Source organism: Globicephala melas, chromosome 10, assembly GCF_963455315.2.
Source record: "Globicephala melas chromosome 10, mGloMel1.2, whole genome shotgun sequence".
Classification (NCBI taxonomy): Eukaryota; Metazoa; Chordata; class Mammalia; order Artiodactyla; family Delphinidae; genus Globicephala; species Globicephala melas.
In genome coordinates, this window is record NC_083323.1 from 17,681,665 (window position 1) to 17,694,351 (window position 12,687).

General features: G+C 44.3%; 1 protein-coding gene across 1 annotated transcript in view; it reads right to left on the reverse strand.

Annotated features, from left to right (window-relative positions):
- Positions 1 to 505: 505 nt before the first annotated feature.
- Positions 506 to 12,687, reverse strand: part of HCFC2 (host cell factor C2) — an 85,263-nt gene continuing 73,081 nt past the window's right edge. The window contains exon 16 of the mRNA XM_060307006.1: positions 506 to 537. Within this exon, the coding sequence (XP_060162989.1) occupies positions 521 to 537 (17 nt within the window). The 3' untranslated portion in view covers positions 506 to 520. The remainder of the gene's footprint in view (positions 538 to 12,687) is intronic.

Here is a 12,687-nt window from a genome sequence, read left to right on the forward strand (position 1 = left end):
AGCCTGTGCTCCGCAACGGGAGAGGCCACAGCAGTGAGAGGCCCGAGTACTGCAAAAAAAAAAAAAAAAAGAAAGAAAGAAAAAGAAAAATGGGCAAAGAATCTGAATAGACATTTTTCCAAAGGAGATATACAGATGGCCAAAGATGTGAGCAGGGTTTGTAAACCGATAGGAGACAGTGTCGTTCCCCCGGTGTTAGCAGGAACCGGAAACCATTAGCAATGAAGGGGCGCGAGGGGAGGGAATAGTCTCAGAATCTATGGAGAGGAGCTGAAGGGAGAGGGCTGCCCAGACAGGACTGTGGCTTTTGATAGAGGGAGGCAGCAAATCCACTGCTTCCGGCGGCAAAGGAACCAGGGAAATAAACGCCCCAGACCCACTCTCTTCCTGGCTTTGATTTCTTCCGCCATTGGCCAAACTCAGAAGTAGAGCTTGAGTCCTCCAGGTGGAAGACAGTGGTGGAAACAGGCTTAAGCAGAGGCGAGTTTGTGATTTAGGGCGTAGGAGACAGAGGGAAAAGCTATACATTGGATGGACCTGGAAAGTCAAAATGAAAGAGAAACTAAGGTGAGTAGCAGAGCAGGAACGGGGAAGATGGGGGCGGGAACAGGATGTACTGTGGATTTAGATGTGATAAGGCTGCTCGCTGAGTACCAGGATGTTCTCTGCTGGGTAAAAACCAGCGGCGGTTCAGCTTAGAGCAGAAGTGGCCTAAAACTATTGTGCTGGTTTCCAACTTCTCTTTGGAGCATTGCCCTAGGCCAGAGGTCAGCACACTTATTCTCAGAGGCACAGATGGTAAATATTTTAAGTTTTGCATCACAGCTACTCAACTGACACTGCAGTGGGAAAGCAGCCTCAGACAATACATAAATGAATCGTGTGGCTGTGCTCCAGTACAACTTTATTTATAAACACCGCGGGCCTGCCAGCCATCGTTTGCCAACCTCTGCGCGAGACACTTAAGAATTTTTTCATCATTTTGCCTTCAGGTAAACTTTTTTTAATTAAAAAAATTTTATTTATTTATTTATTTTTAAATTTTTTGGCTGTGTTGGGTCTTCATTGCTGGGCACAGGCTTTCTCTAGTTGCAGCGAGCGGGGGCTACTCTTCATTGTGGTGCGCGGGTTTCTCATTGTCGTGGCTTCTCTTGTTACGGAGCTTAGGCTCTTGGTGCTTGGGCTCAGTAGTTATGGCACACAGGCTCAGTAGTTGTGGCTCATGGGCTTAGTTGCTCCGCGGCATGTGGGATCCTCCCAGACCAGGGATCGAACCCGTGTCCCCTGCATTGGCAGGCGGATTCTTAAACACTGCGCCACTAGGGAAGTCTCTTCAGGTAGACTTTTGATGCATCTGTTCAAATGGCCTTTCCCCAATTCTGGCTTCTGACAGATAAACAATCTGGACTTCTTTCAGTGTGCCAGGAATGAATGAGTCAGTAGATTTTGCCTTAATTCCTATAGATGTCCAAGAAAGGAAGCATGTGTAGCTGGCTGACCACTAACAAGGGACATGGGCAGGAATTTCCAGCTCCAATGTCTTCATTTCAAATATTTTCCTGAAAATATGTTATGTTAAAGGGAGGTTTGCTTTTCATGCCAGGAACATACTCTAGTCTGGTGAAATGAAGATTAAGCTTGGAAATCACACAGACCTGAGTTTAAAGCCAGTCACTTACTAGCGGTTTGACCTTGCTGAACTATCTTTCTCATCTGTAGAATGAAGGTATTCCTGACCTCATAGGTAGCAATAGCTATTATTATTATGAGGAGTTACAAAATATGTTCCTATTTAGAGCTTTTTTCTCTCTTGCTCTTTTCTACTGCCCTCTTGAAGAATATTGGTTCTTAAAGTTTGTTCCCAACCTACAGGTTTTTCACTTGGGTTCTTTAAATGCTCCTTGAGCAAAGCCAGAATAGATCCCAGACAATTTATAAATTGATGGAGACACTTTTTTTTTCATGGAAAGGCATTTTATTTTAAATATAACAGTGTGTACACGGCAATCCCAAACTCCCAATTTATCTCTCCCCTCCACCCTTCCCCGCCCCTTAACCACAAATTCGTTCTCTAAGTCTGTGAGTCTACTGGAGATCCTTTGTTTGCAAGCAATAGAAACTGAATTCAAACTAATGTAAGGGGAAAAAAAGAAAGGTGGGGTAATTTATTGGATACTGGAATTGTTCTCAGAAGAAGCATAACAATTCAGCCTCAGGAAAGCATGGATTTCAGTAACTGAACTCATATTCTCTCTCTCTCTCTCCGCTTTTCTCTGCATTTCTTTTCCTGTGTGGACAAGTATTTTCTTTTTTCAATTAATTAATTAATTTATTTATTTTTGGCTGTGTTGGGTCTTCATTGCTGCGCGCGGGCTTTCTCTAGTTGTGGCGAGCGGGGGCTACTCTTCGTTGCGGTGCGTGGGGTTCTCATCGCGGTGGCTTCTCTTGTTGCGGAGCACGGGCTCTAGGCGTGCGGGCTTCAGTAGTTGTGGCTCACGAGCTCTAGAGCGCAGGCTCAGTGGTTGTGGCTCGCGGGCTTAGTTGCTCCGCGGCATGTGGGATCTTCCTGGACCAGGGCTCGAACCCGTGTCCCCTGCCTTGGCAGGCAGACTCTCAACCTCTGCTCCACCAGGGAAGCCCCTGAACGAGTATTTTTTATACTTCAAGGGAGGTGCCTGTTGAGAACTCTCAGTCACATCACAGCTTCGCCACCTAAGAGGAGAGGAAAGTTCTTTGCTTCTTCTTCCCCTAGAGCTATATTTTAAAACCCCATGAAAGGGTCCTGTCTGTCCTGACTTTGGTTGCGTGCCCCTTCCTCGAGCTAATTGCCGTGGCTGTGGAGGTGAGGTACTATGATCTGCTGAGCTTGTGTCAAGTACGCACATCATCTGATTGGCCGCACCCACTCGGACCACATGGTTGGAGTGGGGGAAGAGCAGTGTCTCCAGAGAAGAAGAGTGATGTTACCTGTAGAAGCATGGAAAGGTGTGCTGGGCAGAGAGATGCGTGCTATATTCGCTGGCCATGTCCGCTCTATTAACCATATCAACATAGCAATTTTTCTAAGTGCCTGTCATGATAACAGTGCTAAGATCCTTAGAGTGAGCTACAGGACATATGTGAGCACATGACTCCCACCCTATCGTTGGGGTTGGGTGGATGGGGGCAGGTATCTGTTAGAGGAGTGGGCTGTGAACAGGACATCTGGGATCAGTTTAATATGAGGTATAAGGTAAGAGATTCTACCTAATAGTTTTCCAAATGATCACGCTAGACCCATTAAAGTTCGATTCTTGTGTCATAAATTTTTTTTCAGTTGAAAATTTAAAAAATGGAAGTCCAGTTCACATCTCCCTTTTTTGACTCCTCTGGCTGTTTCTCTGTGCTTCCCCTCTTCCCTGGCTCTCTCCTGGATACTATGTCTCGCTAATTATAAGCTTTGTAATGATTTCTTTTGCACAGCATATCACCTGGGGTGGTAGAGAGGTGGATGTTTATATTAACTCAAATGAAAGACGATGACAAGCAGTATCACAATGAGCAAAATTAACCTCCCTTTTGTGGTTATTACGTCTGGGACCATACTAGACACAGGATGTGTTACTCAAGACTTAACTTCAAGGGACAAAAACCCAGCTAGTACCAAGTGAAGTCAGTCAGACAGAGAAAGACAAATATTATATGATATCACGTATATGAGGAATCTATAAAATACTACGAATGAACTTATTTACAAAACAGAAGCAGACTCACAGACATAGAAAACAAGCTTATGGCTACCAAAGGGGAAGGGGGGCGTCGAGAGGGATAAATTGGGAGTGTGGGATTAACAGATGCACGTTACCATACATAAACTAGATAATCAAGGATTTACTGTATAGCACAGGGAACTATATTCAATATCTGATAATAAACTATAATGGAAAAGAATCAGGAAAAAAAAGAATGTGGATATATACACATATATGTATAATCAAATCACTTTGCTGTACACCTGAAACTAACACCATATTGTAAATCAACTATATTTCAATGAAAAAAAGTAAAGTAAATTTAAAGAAGAAAAAAAGAACCAGCTAGTACTAAGTTGATGACTAGTACTAAGTTGATAACTAGTACTAAGTTGACAAAAAGTTAGACAAAACGGAGAATGAGAAACTAGAACCCTGCAGAGACCCTCCCCTGCTTCTCTGCGCGTGAGACCCTCCCCTGCTTCTCTGCGTGTGTGCTGGCTTTCTCCGAAGGGCTGGGGGCCAGGAAGTTGCCAGGCCAGCTCCTCCCAGCTTGACACCAGACAGAGGCAGACACTTGCTCTCCTGGTGTCAAGTTTACAAGCCTGGGTAAGGGTTCTTCCTTGGGATAGGTTGGAGGTTGAACCAGCATCAGTTGCCAAAACTGAGACCTGTCTTCGGAGGTCAGGCAGGTCACATAAAGGGAAGGGATAGCCTGGTGGAAGCCTGGGGTTGGTGGGGCCTGGAGCAAGTGAAAGAAGCCATCACCCCCAAATGACTTAAATTCCTCCCTTCCCATTCCAAACTTTGAATAAGTGAAATAAAAATATGTGTGCTGGGGACTTCCCTGGTGGTGCAGTGGTTAAGAATCCGCCTGCCAGTGCAGGGGACATGGGTTTGAGCCCTGGTCCAGGAAGATCCCACATGCTGCAGAGCAACTAAGCCCGTGAGCCACAACTACTGAGCCTGCGCTCTAGAGCCCATGAGCCGCAACCACTGAGCCCGCGCGCTACAACTACTGAAGCCCGTGGGCCTAGAGTCCAAGCTCCGCAGCAAGAGAAGCCACCACAGTGAGAAGCCCGCGCACCGCAATGAAAGTAGCCCCCGCTCGCCGCAACTAGAGGAAGCCTGTGCGCAGCAACGAAGACCCAATGCAGGGCTTCCCTGGTGGCGCAGTGGTTGAGAGTCCGCCTGCCGATGCAGGGGACATGCCCTGGTCCAGGAAGATGCCACATGCCGCGGAGTGGCTGGGCCTGTGAGCCATGGCCGCCGAGCCTGCGCGTCCGGAACCTGTGCTCCGCAGCGGGAGAGGCCACAACAGTGAATGGCCCGCGTACCGCAGAAGAAAAAAAAAAAAAAAAAGAAACATACGAAGACCCAATGCAGCCAAAAATGAATAAATAAAATAAATAAATTTATTAAAAAAAAATATGTGTGCTGCCTCTAAAGGCCATACTGGCTGGGGAGGAGTTTGCAACCTTTGAGCTAGAAGGCCTCAATTGCAATTGCGCAAATGAATCTGTGACTTTGATCATAAGCAAATCAAAGTGGGAGGAGTCTTTCCAGCCAGGAAAACACTATTTCCCAGAAGGATAATGAAGGCGGGGATGTACCAGGTTGGGAGAAGCTGCAAAGCATCCTTCCCTTTACATTTCATAAAACTCAGCGACTTCCCAGAGTGAGGTCATAAATGCCTTTAAAAAAATTTTTTTATCACCCTAGGTTCAGAAAATTCAGTCACGTAAGTTCAGTCTATGCTTATAGTTTTGTATCCTTTGGTTGGATTGGGTTCTCACTGGACTCAGTCAGGGTCAAGTCAAAGGCATGATGTTGGAAGGGTTTCTGACTCTGAGGCAGGGGAAGTTCAAGGGCCTTGGAGTCAGGTCATAGTAACCTGCACAGAGGCGGCGCATTAGCTTTGTCCAGGCGCTTGTTGGAGGTGAGGGAGTTGGGGCTGGGGCGGGGTGGGGGCGTGGTCACTCATTTGATAATTTGTTCATTTAGTAAACTTTCTTTCAGCTTTGAGCCAGGTACTGTTCTAGGGTGGGTGATGAACAAGATGGACGTGGTCCGGCTCTCACAGAATCTACATTCCAGAGGAGGATGTGCTTTAATGAACAAGATGGATATCACTCGAAGGCTTGAACTTGGAGGATCAGGAAGGCTTCCTGGAGGGGGTGATATCTAAATTCTGGAGGATATGTAAGCAGCAGCCAGGCAAATGGCAATGGGTGAGAGGTCAGTGGCCCAAACTTCCCAGGTGGAATTAACTATTATGCAAACCAGGAACGTGCTTAGGGACCCGCAAAGCGAGGATATCAGAAAATGAGGGAGAACATTTTTTTGGAAAGAATTTGACATTGAAAAACATATTAAAGTGCCCATTTTGGAGAAAGCAAAAACTCTGTGGGACTGCCATCCATGTATTTTTCAGCGAAGCCTCCTTTTTATTTTGAATTAGATGTGGGACACATGGCGTCATAATCTTTTTGGTGCTTAGGGCCACTGAAGGTTCTCAGGAGCTGTCCTGGACCAAGAGGTGGGAGGGAGGTCTGTGACCTCCCATTTCTTCCCTTCCAGGTACCTCCCTCAGCTGGTCCTTCCCCTCCAGGGCTCAGCCTGCCTACTCACACCTCTCTTGTAGAACCATTCCCTAGCGTGCCTATTAAAATTCACTGCCTTCATATTCCTTCCCCCCTGCACCTCTAATCCACAGCGACATGGGTGTTAATGATCACATAGCATATACATTACTCCCATAACTGAGTAAACTAGATAACCTTTAAAGATGGCCTGATTCCACTGTAATAAAGAATATTAATAACAGTCAATGACTACTCATAGTCATTCTTAATTTTGATTTCTTTTTCAGTTATCCCCCATCTCAATAATTAGAACAACAATAATGGCTAACAGTTTGGGCCATTATTCAACGGCTCTCTTGTTGAAGAGAGTGACCAGCAGCTGAGTGACCTTGGAGGCACAGGCTACATAATCTCTGTGTGCCCCCATCTCCTTATCTGCAGAGTGATGCTTTTCCTCCTCCATTTTGGAGATAACAGTCTAACTCTTAAGGTTGTTGCAAGGCATGAGTTAGTATAAGTTTAGAGTCTGCCTACAACATAGTTTTTCCCCAATTTTTTCTACTACTAACAGAGCTCTTCTGAATTGCTTGTTACCTAATTATTATATCATTACCTGCATCACAAATTATTTCCTTATGATACATTTATTGACTAGAAGGGTAAGAACATCTTAAAGGCTGCTAATGCACCCTGACTAGTTGCTTTCTAGAAAGCTTCCCATCACTGGTGTATGGGAACAGCCATCTCACCACACCTTCATATTCATCTTTGTTGTAAAATTCGTAGCTTATGTGATAGGTTTCTCCTTCCTTTGATTTCTTTTAAAAAATAAATTTATTTATTTATTTATTTTTGGCTGCGTTGGGTCTTTGTTGCTGCGCGCCGGCTTTCTCTAGTTGCGGCGAGCGGGGGCTACTCTTTGTTGCGGTGCCCGGGCTTCTCATTGTGGTGGCTTCTCTTGTTGCGGAGCATGGGCTCTAGGTGCCCGGTCTTCAGCAGTTATGGCACTCAGGCTCAGGAGTTGTGGCTCGCGGACTCTAGAGCACAGGCTCAGTAGTTGTGGCGCACAGGCTTAGTTGCTCCGTGGCATGTGGGTTCTTCCTGGACCAGGGCTCAAACCTGTGTCCACTGTATTGGCAGGTGGGTTCTTAACCACTGTGCCACCAGGGAAGTCCCTCCTTCCTTTGATTTGAGGGTAAAGCTTTTTTAATAACCCCCACGTTTAATAGCCATTTGTATTTTTTCTTTTATGAGTTTTCTATTTTATGTCCTTTGCTCATCTTTCTATTGGAGATGTGTTTTTTTCTTATCAATTTGTATGTGCTTCATACATAAAGATATTAACAATGGGTAGGATTTTTTAAATAACAGATTTATTGTGATATCATTTACCTACCATACTATTCAACCATTTAAAGTGTACAATTCGAGGGACTTCCCTTATGGTCCAGTGGTTAAGACTCTGCACTCCCAATGCAGGGGGCCCGGGGTTCAATCCCTGGTCGGGGAACTAAGATCCCACATGCTGCACGGTGCGGCCAAAAAAATAAATAAACACCAATTTTTTTAAAAATTAAAAAAAAATAAAGTGTACAATTAAATGGTTTTTAGTATGTTGACAGATTTGTGCAACAAATCAATTTTAGAACATTTTCATCACCTCAAAAAGAAACCCCATGCCCTGTAACTATCACCCCTCGTTCTCCCATCCCCTCCTGGAGTCCTAAGCAATCAGTTGACCTCTGTCTCTGTGGATTTGCCTGTTCGGTACATTTACTATAAATGAAATCGCATACTCCATGGTCTTTTAGGGCTGCCTTCGTGCACTTAGATAATGTTTTCAAGGTTCATCCATATTGTAGCCCGTATCAGGACTTCATTCCTTTGTTGTTTTTTTTTTGCGGTACGCGGGTCTCTCACTGTTGTGGCCTCTCCCGTTGTGGAGCACAGGCTCCGGACGCGCAGGCTCAGCGGCCATGGCTCACGGGCCCAGCCGCTCCGCGGCATGTGGGATCTTCCCGGACCGGGGCACGAACCCGTGTCCCCTGCATCGGCAGGCGGACTCTCAACCACTGCGCCACCAGGGAAGCCCCTTCATTCCTTTTTAAGGCTGAATCATGTTTATCCATTCATCAACTGATGGGCACTTGAATTATTTCCACTTTTTGGCTCTACGAATAATACTGCTATGAAGCTTCACGTACAAGTTTTTGTGTGGATTTTTTTTCCTTTTCCTTAGGTATGCACCTAGGAGTGGAATGGTTGGGCCAAAGGTTAACTCTGTGTTTAACTGTTTGAGGAACTGCCAAGCTGTTCTCCACAATGGCTGCACCATTTTACATTCCCACCAGCAGTGTAGGAAGGTTCTGATTTCCCCATCCTTAATGACATCTGTTATTAGCTGTCTTTCTGGTTATAGCCAAACTAATGGGTGTGAAGTAGTATCACATTGTGGTTTTCGTTTGCATTTCCCTCATGATTAATGATGTTGAGCATCTTTTTACGTACTTATTGGCCACCTGTATGTCTTCTCAGAGAAACATGTATTCAGATCTTGTAAATGGGTAGGATTTTTATGAGAGATTAGGGTCAGAATGAATCTGCAGTGGGGCGAGACTAAGAGGGAGTCCTAGACTTGGCTCTGCCACCACTAGCTGGGTGATTTCTGGGTTTCTTAAACTCTGAGCCTGTTTTCATTTCTTTTAAATGGGGATAATAATACCTACCTCACAAAGTCATTGTGTGGCTGAAATGAGAAAACATGTGTGAATCATTTATTGGAGTACACAATACACAGTAAACACACAATAAGTGGCAGGTATTTTCATGATTTCTAAAAGGTAATAACATGATACGAGCTGTGTGTCAGTAAGATTAATCTGGACCTGTCACAGTAAATAGATCACAGAGAGACTGCAGACAGGGCCGCAAGTTCAGAGACTACAACAGTTTATGCAAAAGCAAACGAAATGAGAAAAAGATGTTTTTTGGCTATCCTTCCTATTAAAGACAATTTCCCCTCCAGTCCTTGGCCTGGGCAGCCCTAGAAAGGAGAGGGATATTGTTGCTTTTTCAGGTTGATCAAAGAATGTTTTAATCATCTTCGTATATTAATTCATCTAATCCGTGTGGAACTAGAGATGAACGTATTTTGAATATTTTGATTAACACTTCATAATAACTTGAGGAATTTTAAATATGTTTATTAACTCTGTTTCTCTGGAGAAAGATGACACATGATGCTTTGGTAATTTCAGGGTCATTTATATTATCAATTAAGATGCAGATCTTCCTTGATTTATGATGGGGTTACGTCCTGATAAACCCATTGGAAATTGAAAATACTGTAAGTTGAAATGCATTTAATATACCTCACCTACCGAACCTCACAGCTTAGCCTAAGCTACTTTAAACATGCTCAGAACACTTATATTAGCGTACAGTTGGGCAAAATCATCTAACATAAAGCCTATTTTATGATAAAGTATTGAATATCTCATGTAATTTATTGAATACTATACTGAAAGTGAAAAATAGAGTGGTTGTATGGGGACAGAAAGGTGGTAAGTGTACTGGTTTTTACCCTCATGATCTCATGGCTGACTGGGAGCTGTGGCTTGCTACCACTGCCCAGCATCCTGAGAGTATTACACCAAATATCATCAGCCTGGGAAATGATCAAAACTCAAAATTTGGGGAATTCCCTAGTGGTCCAGTGTTTAGGGCTCCACGCTTCCATTGCAGGGGGCATGGGTTCGATCCCTGGTCAGGGAACTAAGATCAGGAGAGCCACATGGCCAAAACAAAAAACAAAAAAACAACAAAAAAAACCCCTCAAAATTTGAAGTACAATTTCTACTGACTGTATATTGCTTTTGTACCATTGCAAAGTTGAAAAATCATAAGTGGAAACTTTTAGGTCGGGGACCACCTGTACAGTGTTATCCAATGCCTGCTCATGAATTCATTCCTTACGTATTTACGGAGCCCCTACTATGTGCAGACACTGTTCCAGGTCCTGATTATACAGCAGTGAACACAAGGTCTTTGCACTCAAGGAGTGTATATTGTAATAAGTTGAAATGTTAAAAATCCATTCATTCGGGGCTTCCCTGGTGGCGCAGTGGTTGAGAGTCCGCCTGCCGATGCAGGGGACACGGGTTCGTGCCCCAGTCCAGGAAGATCCCACATGCCGTGGAGCGGCTGGGCCCGTGAGCCATGGCCGCTGAGCCTGCGCATCCGGAGCCTGTGCTCCGCAATGGGAGAGGCCACAACAGTGAGAGGCCTGCGTACAGCAAAAAAAAAAAAAAAAAAAAGAAATCCATCCATTCATTCAACAAATATTTTTTGAATACGCTACTATGTGCTTGGGATGCATGGGTGAACCAAACAAGCAAAACTCCTTGTCCTCATAGAGCTTACATTCTAGCAGGAAGAGACACAAAACATAAACAAAATAAATAAGGAAGCTCTACAGTATGTCAGAAGGTGATAAGTGTTACTAAAAATAATAATAATAATAAAGCAGTTAAGGGAAAGTGGGGGTAGGGAACTGGAATTGCAATTTTTAGATAAGTGATCAGGTTGGTGTAAGAAACGGAAGGAGGTGAGAGAGTGAGCTCTGTGGATATCAGAAGGAAGAATGTGCTACGCGGATGGAATAGCAAATGCAAAGGCCCTGAGGCAGGAGCATTCCTGCCAGAAATAAGGACAAAAGGAAGTGGAGTGAGCAAAGGAGAAAATAGGATATGAAGTTAGAGGGGGAGTGGAGAGGAAATAAGATTGTAGATGCCATAGGGCCTTGTCTGATCTTCATGTCTGAAAGAAACAAAAAGTGCAGAATATATTTCTTGCTAAGCAAAGGACAGCTGTATTATAAGGCAGAGTATCTCTGAACAGAGAAGTCTTTGGTCTTATATAGTGTTTCAGGAAGTGTGGGGTTCAGAGACTGGCACTTTTAGAAGCTGGACTGTTCAGAGACGAATTGACCTTTAGAGAAGAAAGCAGGATTACTGGAGTGTGGCTATGGCTCATTGGCTAACTTTCTGAAGTCAGGGGTTGTCACTGATTGGGAGATTGTCATAGATTGATTAAAAAAGATTCTGGTGGTTGCTTGTTTCATGGCCAGAAAACGATTAATCTTTTCCTTTGTTCAACTTGGAATGAACAACCTTGTCACTCTCTGCTTGCAAGACTACTGTAAAGTCTTTTGTCTTTTACTCTGAGGAGAATGGGGAGGTACTGGAGGATTTCTGAGCAGAGGGGTGACAGCATCTGACTTCTGTTTTCGGGGGATGAGTCTGGCTGCTGTGTAGGCCGGGGCGGAAGCAGGGGGACAAGTTTGGAGATCACTGCAGTTGCCCTGCTGAGAGGAGATGCAATGAGAAGTGCTCCTATTTTGGATATATTGATAGACAACAACCAACCAAGACAATCCAATGAGGTTAAGTATATTGGAGCGAACATAATAATACTTATTATTATGAGTGGATGACATTATAGGGTGGGGCTTTTAAAGAGGTCAGGGGTCAGGGAAAACCTCCAGTGGGTCTAGAAGCTGGTGAGGTGGGGCAGTGGTGACAGGCATAGCTGGGGTGGGAGAGGGAAGCTGAAGCCCTATCCTTCCAGGCCTTCAGGGCAGAGAATGGATGGAGAGGATAGGGGCAAGAGTAGACTAGGAAGTTGGAAACGGAGACAATACTATAACAGACACTGTCATCAGGGGAATTTATGAAGTGAGGCCTCATTAAAGTAATAAAGTAAAATCCAACTGAGAAGTCTTCATTGTGCTGGGGATTCTGTTTTGATGTTTGCTGAATTATGACTCATATATAGTGGTATAAATTAAGGGGCAGCTGTGGTGTACGAATTAGGGAGGGGAAAAAAGACAATCACCTATCCTTTGACCTTTAATACAAAGTCTAGATTAGTCTAGAGAATGTCTTTTCCAAGACATTAAATTGTGATCCACATCCCTCTCTTTCACCATGTCATCATGAAAAATGGTTAATGTTTATTGGGGGACTCCTGAACACAGGTATTAAAGGCACAGAGAACATAGGTTGTCATGGCAGGTTAACTGGGATTCAACTGCAGAGGGGTGTGGACTGGGTCTCCAGTCTCCTAGAGTCAGCTTCCAGGGTAAGGAGAGTGCCTTATTTACCTCTGTAGCCCTGAGGCTCCTAGCACAGTGACTGGTAGACAGTAGGGGCTGAACAATCCTTTGTTGACTCGAAATTAAGCATGTAGATTATTAGATCAATGGCACTGAAATAAAACCCTATTAATGCAGGGAAAGTCGTCAGTTATCTTTGCATCTTTTGATTCATCATCCATTGTGTGGATTTGTCATACTTCTTCCAGTTCTACTA